General features: G+C 41.8%; 1 protein-coding gene across 5 annotated transcripts in view; it reads left to right on the top strand.

The window, feature by feature from the left end:
• The window catches only part of LYST (lysosomal trafficking regulator), a 149,838-nt gene that overhangs the window by 76,291 nt on the left and 58,894 nt on the right, over positions 1–14,653 (top strand). For 3 of the 5 annotated variants that reach the window (XM_037037322.1, XM_037037319.1, XM_037037320.1), the window contains exons 23-28: positions 797–1,424; positions 3,245–3,422; positions 4,958–5,127; positions 6,413–6,643; positions 9,583–9,749; positions 10,608–10,760. In XM_037037322.1, coding sequence (XP_036893217.1) covers positions 797–1,424; positions 3,245–3,422; positions 4,958–5,127; positions 6,413–6,643; positions 9,583–9,749; positions 10,608–10,760 — 1,527 coding nt within the window. The remainder of the gene's footprint in view (positions 1–796; positions 1,425–3,244; positions 3,423–4,957; positions 5,128–6,412; positions 6,644–9,582; positions 9,750–10,607; positions 10,761–14,653) is intronic. The other 2 variants (XM_037037323.1, XM_037037321.1) reach the window with 1 other exon arrangement.

The following is a 14,653-nucleotide window of genomic DNA, read 5'->3' as shown; positions in this document are numbered from 1 at the left end:
CACTCCACAGCATGCACTTCTGTCTCATGTACTTAGAATGAGGGGTTTTTCTGGTCTCCTTCATAGGATATTAGAAGCAGCAAATAGGAGAGCTGTAGCAAGAAGGGGAAAAAACTACTGCTTCTCATGAATAGCAGCAAGAAGTGACTACAGAAATGGAGCAGAGGGAACAGCCTCGATTCATTCAGTCTAGTAATTATGACAGCAAGACGACAATTACTGCCACTTGTCGGACACCTGTGTCTGTGCCAGGCACTGTGCCTGGCACAGTGCAAATGTTGCACTTAATCCTTAAAACAGCCTTCAAGGGAGACACTTTCGAACCCTTATTTTACATTTGTAGAAACCAGTACACATAGAATTAAGTGGTTTGCCCAAGACCACCTGACTAACAGAACAATCACTTGATTCCAGTTATAGCTGCAAAGCCTGTTCCTTCCACTATCTCAAACTGCATCCTAGTGACTGCAGGTAAATTAAGTTTTACTTAATTCACTAATTTCACTATAGTAGAATCATCAGTCCTAATGATTTTGAGTCATTCTGTCAATGTCATGTTTTGTTAAGTAGATAGGAAAAGACATACATTTTTGGAAGATTTTAATAAAAAGTAGTTAAAAGCACAATCGTTCTGGCACTTAAGAATTTTAAGCACTAGTTACTAGGAACAGTGACTATATGGATTCTTTAATGATGCTGGGTGAGTGGGTTATTGCTCTGGCTGCGACTGACAGTGTAGAAAGGATGTGCTTCCATGTAACAGGTTTTTAGGCAGTATTTTTCTGTCCACTCTTAGCAGGAAGCAGTTCCTCCAAAATTACTCCACCGCAGACGGCTGCCAACCTGCGGCGTTCTAGAAGCCTGCCAGCACTCCCTGCTTCTCATCTAATGCTGCCACAAAAACTGACTGCAAGTTCGGACTATGGCATTGACAAGGTACAGAGTACTGCAGGTGATCATGTTGCTTGCCAGCCTGAGAAATGGCATCCTCCAGGGAGTTCAGAGAGGCTGAAAAAAGAGCAAGAGGACACATTCCTCAGTAGCTGTGAGTCTGCAAAAACTGTGTGTGAGGTGGAAGCTGTCCTTTCAGGACAAGCCTCTGGCAGGAGTGGCCCCAAAGGAATGTTGGAGTTTCCAGTGGCCAAAGTAGATCACAAAGAGTTGGAAGCAGAACCCAGAGCCGATGGTGACAGTCCTGGCGATGAGTCCTGCCCACAGCGCCCTGATTACCTCAAGGGACTGGCCTCATTCCAGCAAAGCCAGAGTACCACTGCAAGCCTAGGACTAGCGTTTCCTTCACAGAACGGGTCTGCAGCCGTCAGCCGCTGGCCAAGTCTTGTTGACCGGAATACTGAGGACTGGGAAAGCCTAGCCTTTTCTCCTGGTTATGAGCCAGACCACAACCGAACTGCAGATGCTCACAGGTACTCATATGTTTTTGCATGCCATGCCCCGTCCACATTTTTTACTAGTCTTTACTAAGAATTCTGTACTTCTAGAAATGTCTTTGTTATGTCACTTCTTACAGTATGAGGGGGGACTCAAAAAACTGGAATTATCTTCTGGAGGGCAGGCCCGGCCCCTTGTAGTACAGGCCTCCCTCACTAGGTGAGTGTTTTAGAAACCCACCTGTATCAGGGTACCAGCTGTTGTTGTGAGAGGCTGAGTTCAACTTCAGGGAATTTCTATTTGAAGACTTTCAACATGTTTGCCCATTTCATGATGGGTGATTTACGAATGCACCTGCCCTCATTGTTCTGAGTGTTGAGCAGTTTCTGACCAAAAATGTCCTCAAAGGGAAATGTTTTGCTGATGTGGAAGATGTATCAAAATGAGTTAGTTCAGAAACTGTTTTGAGCAGTGGTAAGAACATGTCAGTAGGTGTATTGCATCAAATGGAGAATACTTGGAAAGTGACTGAAGTTTAAACATATAAGAATACACAATTTTTTATTAAAAATTCTGTTTTTTTGGATCCTCCCTCATATAACACATTTTATATTTTAAAAAGATTTTATTTATTTATTTTCAGAGAGAGGGGAAGGGAAGGAGAAAGAGAGGGAGAGAAGCATTAATGTGTGGTTGTCTCTTGCACACCCCCTCCTGGGGACACGGCCCACAACACAGGCATATGCCCTGACTGGGAATCAAACCGGCAACCCTTTAGTTCCCAGGCCCATGCTCAGTCCACTGTGCCGTACCAGCTGTGGTTCACATAACATATTTTAATGATAGACAAGATACCTTTCTCCTTATTTTAATACTAGATAATATTGAATTTCATATATAACCAGATGCTAAACCGTAAATAGTTCTCAAAGAAAATAATCTTGTGGTTTATTTAATTCTTGTGGTTATTAGAGAAAAACTCTTCAGTTCATGGAAATTATAAGGTTTAGTATGGTTTCCAGAAGCATCTCAAGTAGACTGTCCAGGGCACTGTGACAATGGAAACGTCTTACCTGCGCTGACCAGCACAGGAGACCCTGGCCATATGTGCCTGTCCAGTACTTGAAATGTGGCTAGTGCAAAGGAGGAGTGGAACTTTTTTTAATCCTCACATGAGGATACGTCTGTTGATTTTAGAGACAGGGGAAGGGAGGGAGGGAGAGGGAAACATCGATGTGAGAGAGGAACACGGCTCTGTTGCCTCCTGTGCACCGCCAGCCAGGGATCAAACCCACAAACTAGGTATGTGCCCTACCCGGGCATCGAACCCACAACCTTCTGTGCATGGCACAATACTCCAGTGAACTGAGCCACCTGGCCAGGACAAGGAGCTGAGTTTTTTTAATTTAATTTTTAAATGGTTTAGCACCAGTGGCTAGTGACTACAGTATTGGACTTCATAGGTGTAAAATAGAATAATGTTCAGGAGAATATCTGCCTAAAAGATACTGGTGACAAAAAATGATGGCAAATTTGTGAATCATTGCTAAATCAGGAAACATTTTTTAATTGAACATAATGAACGTATGTTTCACAGGTCAAAATTATTATGACAGTCATGCGCCACATAATGATGATTTTTGTCCACGAAGGACCATGCGCACGATGGCGGTGTGCCCTCTGACCGAGGTGGGCAGTGGGCTGTGCCACCCAGCATGTGTGGGTGCACTCTGTGGTGGCTCACGGACGAGACCACCTAACGAAGCCTTTCTCAGAACGCGTTCGGCCGTAAGGGAGTTGTCGTGTCCTTGTCTCCCTGAGGCTGTGTCAGTATGACTTTTTCGGTCTGTTGTAGTGTAAATGAAGACTGCTTGGTTCCCATATGCCGTGGGTTATATGAGCTCTTGAGTGGGGTTCTCCTCGTGCTGCCTGACGCCATGCTGGAAGACGTGATGGGCAAGCTGATTCAAGCAGACGCGCTGTTGGTCCTCGTGAACCACCCGTCACCTGCTATACAGCAAGGAGTCATCAAAGTAAGGGCAAGGACTGCGTGCGGTTCCAATTCAGAAAATAAATATACATGTTAAAGTAAACCTAAAGTTTGACTTAGTACTTGGGAATAATGAACTGTTATCATTTGTTACTTCTTACTCATATTTTTCTATGTATTATCATCTAACTTTAAGCCCTCCTCATATATTGACTCGTATCATTAGGCATTTTTTTAAGTCTACCAATTACAAGGAACACACAGCTCATTGGAAATCTCCCTTGCAGTGTAGTCTTAGATTGCAGGCGTTCACTTTAGGTTTCAGCTCGGGGGCCTTCCCTGGTCACCTTCTGAAACAGCTTTCCTGCGCCCTGTCCCCACTTACTGGTCATCTCCCACACTGAAAGAGAAACGCCATGAGGGCAGGTGTCTTGTGCCTAGTATATAGTACGTACTAAATAAATAAATATAGATAAATACATGGACGTAGGATGTTGTTTGATCACTCGCCGTTCAACCCAGTGTACATTGAGCTTCCGTCTCGTGTGCAAAACACTGGGCTCGTTGCTACGTGGGATGTAAAGGGGAATAACACGCCCCTACATTCAAGGACTTTATAGTCTAGTGAGAGTGAGGACTTTACATGTACCAGCTAAGTAAAACATGAGGACTTCTGTGATGAGTGCTTCAATGGCGGTATTAATAAGGAAGAGCGGGAGCATAGGAAAAGCAATTCTGATGGGGGAATGAGGGATGGTTTCATGCAAAAGGTGTATTTTGTATTATGCTGTGAACTCAGGGAGCTTTTTAAATGGGGCAGTATATAGGTGTATGTTTGGGGAAGAGTCTGTCAGCACTGTGAGGGAGCCATTGCAGGAGGAAAGGTGGCCAGCACAGTAGTCCAGGGGAGAAATGAGGAGTTTCTAATGGGAGGGAGTGGACTTCAGAGGGCGGGCAGATTGGAGAGACACTGGCTGGAGCTGAGCAGGGCTGCCTTCGTCGTACACACGGGGTCAGAGCAAGGAAAGGTTAGCCCCGAAGCCCGGGAGGGTGGTGCTGCTCCGCTCCACGAATAGAACCGAGGAAGAAGTGAGTTCAGAAAGAAGAAGAATTAGTTTGGTTTCACACATGTTGGTGTTTAAGGTGCTAGGGAGGGGTGGAAGTAGAGGCCTGTGCTCATGATGAATAATCTGCCAAGAAGTCGAGAAACAGAAGTCTAGGTGCACGTGTACTTGCAGAGTAAGCACAGAACGGGGTTGGCTGGTTTTCCCTTCAGAATTAAGCACAACTATTCTACATACACCTGACTAAGGCTGCCAGTGCACTAGGTGTCCATGCTCAGCTAAAAAAACTAGTTTTCCCATCAGAAATGTATTAAGATCTCCAAGGTAGAGTCATTTTTAGCATCCTGTAACAGAGACAAAGTTTATTTTGTTTTGCCACACAGGTGGCATTTTTTTTAGCTATGTCTATGCATAGGAAATTAAACAACACCTTACAAATACTACTAACAGCCTGATTTGCATACATTATATAAATTTTAATATGTTATCTAAATTGTCTTAATTTTTTTCTTAGCTTTTAGATGCATATTTTAATAGAGCATCTAAGGAACTAAAAGATAAATTTTTGAAGAATCGTGGCTTTTCCTTGCTAGCCAACCAGTTGTATCTGCACCGGGGAACTCGGGAGCTGTTAGAGTGCTTCATAGAAATGTTCTTCGGTCGACACGTTGGCCTTGAAGAAGAGTAAGTGCGTTCTTCCCTCCACTGTAACTCAGGGTCTTTTGTCTTACGTGCAAAATTTAAGAAACTGGCTCTCAGCCAAATTATTTGGTCACTTTTAGAAAAAATCTGCTAGAAGTCATTTTCCAGGTGAATCAACTTATTATTTTTCATGTGATATTCTTTCTGATATAACTTTTTCCTGGTATTTCATTCGCTAGCTGGAGCCTACAAACAAATGCTGCGTGAGATGAGAGTGACGGTTAAGATTAGATGTCTAGTATCCACAGGAGAAGGTTACAGAACAGAAAGGTGGCCTGTGTGTCTCAGCAGCAGATGACATGAGTGATCCATGGAGAAGCCCCTGTCCCCGTGGAGCCTCCAGGTCATCTGGGGACCAGCCAGTTCCTCTCCTGGGACTCCTGGTGTGCTGATGACCAAGCTGTGGCCCTGGCATAATGCTGGAGGCTTAGCAAACAAGCACAAGAATAAAAGAATGTTTTCTCCAAACCAGAAGTTTGGCAGGAAAGATAAACTATTATTTCTGTCTATGATGGAAATGAGTGTCTCATTATTGTTGTTGTTGTTATTATTATTATTATTATTATTATTAAGTGTCTCCCACTTACTAGTAAGTAGACTGATTTAAGAAATCTAGTTGTGGAGGTCACGGCAGCACACGTTTCATTTGCATATAGCTTTTGGCCCTTTCAAAGCAATTCTGTATTATCTTATTTGATTCCCACAACAGCCTTGAGAAAGGGTAGGGCAGACATCACCACCCGTGTTTGGCAGGTAAGGAAAATGAGGCGCAAAGTACTTGAATAAGTGTCTGCTTCCATGACAGGCAGACAGTGCTGGGCCAAGAGCTCAGGGTTCTCTGCTAGACCTTTGTTTACTAGCTCAGTCTGTCAAGTCCTATTGAAAACAATAATCAATTATTAACTTAATTATTAATCATTATTAATATTAATAATTTTTCTGTGCACTTGTTACATAGAGCCCAAAAGCAGGGGTCCTTTGGGCACCTAAGGGGCGAATGGATGAATCAAAATGAGTCATATAAAACCATGAAATGATTTATATGTTTTATTTGTATGTTTGTGTTTTTACCTTGTTGTACACTTAACAACACCTTTTATCTTTGGAGGCGTCTGTGGCCTTAAAAAAGGGTTAACAATCTTTGTTCCCCAAATTTATTTTTTATAGCCTCAAAATCAGGTTAAAATGGCCCGTATTGCACTAATTTTTTTCTTATTTCATGGTTAGCACTTCTGATGTGCTCTGAACTGTGCATTATTTATCACAGGTTTGAGCTAGAAGACGTGAAGAGCGTGGAGCTGTTTCAGAAGTGGGCTGTCATCCCCGTGCTGGGGCTGGTAGAGACCTCTCTATACGACAACGCGCTCCTGCACATGGCCCTCCTGTTTCTTCTCCAAATGCTCAATTCCTGCTCCAAGGTGGCAGATATGTTGCTGGATAATGGCCTTCTCTACGTGTTATGTAACACAGTAGCAGCCCTGAACGGACTAGAAAAGAAGTAAGTTTTAAATCATTATTCAAAGTTACATCTGATGAGTATTGTGGAAAGAGAACTTTCTACAAAACTGATTAGATTAAGTTAGATGACATTTGGAGGAGGCGTATTTTCCATCATTTGCAACAAAGTTAGGGTAAAAGAAGGTATTTAGCTGTGGTAGGTGTGGCTAAGTAGGCTGGTCATTGTCCTGTAAACCGAAAGGTCATGATTTCAATTCTCAGTCAGGGCACATGCCTAGGTCGTGGGTTTGGTCCCCAATTGGGGCTCCTACAAAAGAATTGACGTTTCTCATCAATATTTCTTTCTCTCTCTTTTTCCCTCCTTTCCCCTCTCATATACATACATATATATATATATATATATATATATATATATACACACACAAGAAGGTATTTATACAACCTGTTGCTAGGTATCTAGAACTTGAAGTCAAGTTGAATAAATTTAACTCCCTTCAAATTCAGGGTTGCGCACACATAGGTTTACCATTGTTCATATGGAAAATAACACAATAATTAATAAATATTATAATAATATAATAAACTCTGTGTTTTGCATATTCACAACTATAAACTAACTTTTCCCCACCCTGTATATTTACAAAGCTTCTAGTTATGGTCTTATAAAAATTATTATGCCGCCAGGAACAGGAGACTGAGGATTAGAGGGATATTGTCGGTGGAAGATCACACAGCTAGTAAATAGCAGAGAACATGAGACTGTGTGTCTCACGGTTAAAGCCTGTGTTTTGCACTCGTGCCATCCTTCTTTTATATCTGCTACCGTAAATTAATTTGTAATGGCCAAAGTATATTGGCACGTGGCTGGCTGCCAAATTGATTATTAGCAGCTTTAAGAAATATGTAGGAGATTATATTTTTATTTGAACTTTGTTCCTTTGGTGTTTTCATTTATGACGTACAGTATAACATTTTTAGTAGCATAATATTAGAATATATATCTCCAGGAGCACCATCTCATTGCAGGTTCAAACATTGAGTGCTATCTACATTTTTGCAGAAAAGGTGGAGCATATCCTGATGAATTTTTAGGCCAGTGACTTTCAACCAATACGTCAGAGAATTTTCAAAATATGTAATACCTGACTGTTTAGTCAGGGTCCCAGAGTTAATATTCCCTAGATTGTCAGATTTAAAAAAGACAACCAAGATACATCACAATTGAAATGCCAAAGGTTAAACACAAAGAGAGAATCTTAAAAATAGCAAGAGAAAAGCAGTTAGTTATCTATAAGGGAACTCCAATAAGATTGTCAGCTGATTTCTCAAAAGAAACTTTGCAGGCTAGAAGGGATTGGTAAGAAATATTCAAAGTGGTGAAAAGCAAGGACCTATAATCAAGATTACTCTACCCAGCAAAGCTATCATTTAGAATCAAAGGACAGATAAAAAGCTTCTCAGAGAAGAAAAAGCTGAAGGAGTTTATCACCACCAAATCAGCATTATAGGAAATGTTAAAGGGTCTTCTTTAAGAAGATGAATATAAAAAATGTGAACAATAAAATGGCAATAAATATATATCTATCAACAATTGAATCTAAAAAAACCAAAATAAATAAGTAAACAAGCAGAAGATAAAAAGAATCATAGATACAAAGAATGTTTTGATGGTTTCCAAATAAGAGGGGGTTTGGAGGGATAAGTAAAAAAGGTGAAGGGATTAAGAAGTACAAATTGGTAGTCACAGAACAGTCAGGGGATGTGAAGTACAGCACAGGGAAGAGAGCAGCCAGAGGACCTACATGCATGATCCCTGGACATGGACAACACTGTGGGGATTGCCTGAGGGAATGGGGGACTGGGGGGGGGGGCAAAGGGGGAAAATTGGGACAACCGTAATAGCATAAACAATAAAATACAACTAAAAAATGACAACAGTCAACACAAGAATAGCTGTCCAGTGAGAATGAATCGAAATTATATCCATTTTCTTGTCAGATCATCAAAAAACATAATATACTTTTTGGTGTGCCACAGAATTTTAGTAATTTGTTTCTGTGTGCCATGAGATGAAAAAGGCTAGAAATCGCTGCTTTAGGCCAAGGACGCCCTGAGTACAAGGGACACTCCTCATACTCAGCTCAGTTCAGTGCTTATCGGGCACCTGGTCCGTTTAGGATCTGTGAGCCAGGCGTATGAGAAATACAGGGTATCGCAGCTCCTCAGAATACCTGGTCTGGACTGCAGCACAGAGCGTGAAATTGGCGGAACTCGGGAAGCGTGCATGCAGGCTTCTTCTCAAAGTAGTTTGTTGTTGTTTTTAGAAATAAATTATACTTGCTGAATGTTCCTAATATGCTTTATTAATGGTCCCAAAACAATAGCCAGTTCTAACTCTTGTTTGATTTAGAAAAGTAAATGGATATAAGTATTTATACTTAGTATTACACATTAAAGTAGGTTATCAAGGTTAAAAATTGAGGGGCAGAAGTAACATTCATATGTATTAGGTATTTATGAGTGGTTAATATATATTCAAACCTATTACCTCTCTGAATCTTTAAAATAACTATAAGTGAGATTCAGAGAGGTTAACTAACATATTCAAATTTATCTTTCTGAGAAGCCTTCACAGACTGTTCGTATTCATACCTACAAAATCCCCACCTTCAGTGTGGGCTGGGAACCTGCCTAGATTTCCCTATAGTAGCTTATGTTGACCTCAGTTGTTACACTTCTTGCGATTTACTGTTTGTGGGTATGTCTTTGTTCATCTGGTTCTCTGCAAGACAGTCAGCTTTTTGACAAGAACCAGGGTGTGTCCTCCTATGTCTCCTGTCAGCATGCAGTTCAGATTGCCCTCCATAGAGGGAGCATGAGTAAATATTGAAAAAGTGTGTCCGCTAGTGAAGTGACTGCTGGCAGAACGAGAATTTCAACACGGTCTCTTGGCCTTAAATTCTTTTTCTCTTTCTTTAGCATGCCTTTGAATGAATACAAATTGCTTGCTTGTGATATACAGCAACTTTTCATAGCTGTTACAGTCCATGCCTGCAGTTCATCGGGCTCACAGTACTTTCGAGTTATTGAAGACCTTATTGTATTGCTTGGATATCTTCAAAACAGCAAAAACAAGAGGACACAAAGTAAGATTTAATTTTGATGGAGTTTTGGGGGGAGTTGTATAGTAGCCAAAAATGTTATTTGAACCTAATCCCTTTCTTCTTGGAAAGGTTATACTAATTTGTGATGATACCTATCGGCTTTAAAAAGAAGCCTTTTTAAGTGGTAAAAAAATTTTTTAAAGTGATGTTTCTATGTAATTAGTAGCAGACAACATATTAAAGAAGCTGCTGATTTTTCTTACCAAGTAGAATTGAAAGGCTAATGTTGAATAATAATGCCCTTCAGTTTTCATTAATGGCAAACATTAAACAGAAAAGTGAAAATTTCTGGTTAAACTTTTGACTTACTTATTAAAAAGTTCGTTCTTTAAAACAATTATATAAAATGAAATAAATTTGTGGGCTAGTATTTTGTAGTGACCATTTGAAAATTTGCTTCAAAATTGCTTTTAAAGACAGTTAAAAAATGTTTACTACCATGAAGAACCCATGTTGATTTAAAATTTTTAATTTAGCTCTGGCCAGTGTGGCTCAGTTGGTCAGAGCGTCATCCTATAACTAAAAGGTTGAAGGTCCGATTCCCAGTCAGGCCACGTACCTGAGATTGTGGGTTCGATCCCTAGTCAGTCTGGGAGAAGCCAGATGCATATGGTTCCTGGTCCAGGCGCCTATAGGAGGCAACCAATAGATGCTTCTCTATTGCATTGATGTTCCTCTCTCTCTAAAAGCAATGAAAAAATGTCCTCGCTGTGGATAAATAAATAGGATGAAATACAAATTTTAATTTATTCTAGTAAAACCCTTAGACATTGTATGAATATAAAAATCAAAATTGACAACCACATAGCTTGAAAACATTCTAGTCCCTGCTGTTTTTAGATATGGCTGTTGCACTGCAGTTCCGAGTTCTCCAGGCTGCTATGGAATTTATAAGGACCACTGCAAACCATGACTCAGAAAACCTTACAAATTCATTCCAGTTACCTTCCTCTCCCCCTCATACAGTATCTCAAAAGCGGAAGAGCATTGCTGGTGAGTAACGGACTAACACTGTGATAACTGTGAGTTGTAGGTAGCTTGGCTTTCCTACATTCAAATGCCATTTGCATTTTTAATACTATTAGCTTAAAAACTTAAGCTATAAAACTTGAGATAGTTTTCCTCCCAGAAGAAGCTACTCGCTGCTTTCTTCTCAGTGCTCTTCTCATTTAATTTTCTCCTGAGCACCTACTATGTGCTAAGCGATGCATTAAATGTTGAGAATACAACGATTTAAAGGACAGACACAGAATCAGCCCTTGCAGAGATTATAAAGTGGCAGAGAATTGTAGGGAGTAGGCATGAGACCAATAACGGGGCAACCAGTTTATCAGGAGGGAGGATGTGTCTAAGGAGGTGAGATTTAAACATAAATAAAAAGGAGTTGGCCAGGGAGAGGCTCAGAGGCTGTGTGTCTCTGGCAGAGTGGGCAGCCCACATGCGAGTGCTGAGGCAGGAGAAAGCAAGCCTTGCTCAGAAGTGAAAGGAAGCCATTGGCTGGAGTGGAGCGCTGGGTGAGTGATGCGGATGAGGCTGCCCCGCCGGCACGGGCCAGTGCATGTGGTCGCAGCAGCTGTGTGACAGAGTTCAGACTTCATCCTAATGAGATGTCAGCCAAGGTGTAACATAGGTGGCAGGACATACTCAGGTTTTCATTTGTAAGGACCAATGCGGCTCCTGTGTGGAGGGAAAATTCGGGGAGAGCAGGAGAGGTGGTTGGGGGTGCAGGCAGGAGGCAATGATGGCTAACAAGTGGTTAGAACACACGTGACGTCAGGGCTTGCTGTGAATTAGTACAAAGCATCAAATAATAAGCATTAGTATTGTTAGACTTCCTTATATTTCCACAAACTTTGCTATGAATTTCATATACATAATCCAGAAAGATAGCATAAAACACCACACATACACACATTGGATATGTATGGCACACCCACACATACATACACGTGTATGTTTGAGTGCTAGATACATATGACACAGAGGCATGTCCGATCAGAGTACTTGGGCAATTGTTGGAAGAGTAATCACCCTTGAAGTCTTAAGGGCTTTTCAATCCAGATTTTTCTTCTACATTTGTTACACGCCTTCACTGTGTCCAGTTCTATGACAGATTTTAAAACTACGTGGAAAGAAACTCATCTGAAGAGAAAACTGTTCAATGTACATTGTTTTGCTGTAGTATGTTTAGATTATCCTGGAAAAAAGCTTGTGTAAACAAAACATCTAAACACCCCCATTGCCCTCTACAGCCTTCCTTCGTTGAGCATCCGAACAGTCTGCTCTCTGGAGTGGGCTCCCAGTCGTACCTCTTGTCCCAGCCAGAATTTCACTTATCCCAAGTCTGGCAGTAACGCCCAGCTTCCTGCGTGCCGGGTGGTGGCTGCTGCAGTGCCTTCCCTTTGCAGGACTCCCTGCGCAGTCAGTGACTGTACGGAACCCGCTCTGTGCCCATAGGAAAGTGTCCCTTCACTGCTTTCTTTCTTGCTGCTCTCTCTCCTTCTCCTCCTTTACCCCTAGGTCCCTGAAGGAGTTTCCCATCGCTCTGGGCCCAGGCCTGCACTTAGCCCTCCTGTTGCTTCCTGTTTTCCCTGTGATTTCTCTAACACATTGTCCTCTGTCTCTCCAGATACTAGCATTTTTATCACCTTGAGCTGGAGCTGTGCCTCGCTCCAAGTTTGTTATTCATTATTTGTTCGTTTCAGTTGTTCTGAAGTGGATAATGAACATTTCATCCTTTCTCTAGGACATTCTTTTTTTTTCCCTGACTTTCCTGACCAATTCTCCTGGGCCGGTATTTTTCACTTTGTCAGTGCAGTTGCAGTCACCCCTGTGAGGCTTGCCAGACCCTACCAACTCGAACTTGATGAAAGCTCTTAGAAGACAGGGGGTCCAGGCTCCTCATTTAACAGGTCAACTAAGGCCAAGAATAACAGGCTGCTGGAACAGCAACATCTACATCACTCACACCTACACTCTCCCCTCTGAGTCCTACCCAGCCAGGTCACTCACACCTACACTCTCCCCTCTGTGTCCTACACCAGCCACATCATTTATACCTACATTCTGCCCTCTGTGTCCTATACCAGCCACATCTCTCACACCTGCACCCTGTCTTCTTTGTCCTATACCAGCCTCATCATTCACACCTATACTCTGTCCTCTGTATCCTACACCAGCCACGTCACTCACACCTATACTCTGTCCTCTGTGTCCTACACCAGCCTCATCATTCACACCTATATTCTGTCCTCTGTGTCCTACACCAGCCACGTCACTCACACCTACACTCTGTCCTCTGTGTCCTACACCAGCCTCATTCACACCTATACTCTGTCCTCTGTGTCCTACACCAGCCACGTCACTCACACCTACACTCTGTCCTCTGTGTCCTACACCAGCCTCATCATTCACACCTATACTCTGTCCTCTGTGTCCTACACCAGCCATGTCACTCACACCTACACTCTTCTTTTTTTGACCTACACCAGCTGCATCAGTCACACCGGGTGTCAGATCTCTAGGACCTATATCTTTAGACCTCTCTCAAGAAGTTTCTTACTTTAAATACGACCTTAATTAAAATACTTCTGAGTCCTATCACAAAATGCCACTTCATATGTGTTAAGTTGCCATTTAGTTCCTTCCATGTTGTTTTACACAGGTATTTGGGGAAGACTTTATTCTGTTTGTTCACTGTTAGCAAAAGTTGTCAAACATATTGGCTTTGCACCCTGTGCTTACGAGAGATTCAGATACTGCAGCCTCTCTGCTCTGGGTGGTGTGGTTCTGAAGCCACTGAGTCCATTTGTCGTGATACAAAAGTGACTAAGGGGTTTCTGATGCCCCGTGTCCATTGTGTACATGGTGACCTGTCCCACAAAGGTTTAGTGTAAAACAAGCTCTCTTGTTGGTGTGGGCTGGCTTTTTTCCAAACAGACTCATTTAGCATTTATTGAAAACTGCTGAGACAAATGATGCCTCCAGCCCCACTGCCACCCCATACCTCCAGCAGGACTTGTGGGGACAGCCGGCAGCTACTGCTTCTGTGAGGGCTACACAGGGTGGTTTGATAACAGACAGGCTGATGCAGACTGGGTGTCGGGGTATCTGTGGGTTGGGCCAGAGTGCCCTGAGCAGTACGGTCATCACGTTTCCACATTCAGTCCTCATACCGGGGCTGGGGGAGGGGGGTGGCAGGTGCCATTTTACTGCCGGTGTAGCCGCCTTGCAGTCTCACTCAGTGCTCCGTTCTTCCACCCAATGCTGGTAGTTCTCTGTGACCAGTGAACAGGGCACGAGCTCCCCAGCCTCTGTGTGGGTTTTTGGTATAGAGCTATGTGAGAGAAAGTGTAAGTTTGCCTCAGCAATGTGGTACTCTACCTTGTTTGTAACTGATTTCTATTTCTGAACAATGTATTATAGATACCTTTCCATATACTATAAATATTCTTTATGTTTAAAAAATGCATAAAAATCTATTATATTAACTTGCCATGGTTGTCTTTCCTAAGCTTTATCAATAAACAAAGGTGGTTTTTTTTCCTTTCTTGTTCTTGCTATTATAAACAGGGTAGCAATATACATTCTTTTATATGTTTTTTTACTGCTTATCAATATGCAAAACTATACATAACCTTGATAATGAATGTGGAAGAAAGCATTAAGGCATTAAAGGACACATAAATTTAAACTGTTATAAATAAGTATGTGTGTGTGTGTATATATATATATTCTATGAATTTTCTTTACATTTCAACCATTGATATTACCAACTATTAACAACTTTTGATTCCTCATATGAGGTAGGCATTGTGTTTTGTGGCTATTACTTTATTAATCTACAGAACAATCCTCTTTGTCCATTCTTCCAACCATCAACTCTA

Source organism: Sturnira hondurensis, unplaced genomic scaffold (genome assembly GCF_014824575.4).
Source record: "Sturnira hondurensis isolate 20B ecotype Veracruz unplaced genomic scaffold, ASM1482457v3 Scaffold0022977, whole genome shotgun sequence".
Classification (NCBI taxonomy): domain Eukaryota; kingdom Metazoa; phylum Chordata; class Mammalia; order Chiroptera; family Phyllostomidae; genus Sturnira; species Sturnira hondurensis.
The sequence above is the reverse complement of the archived record's forward strand: the minus strand, read 5'-3'. Positions and strand labels throughout refer to the sequence as shown.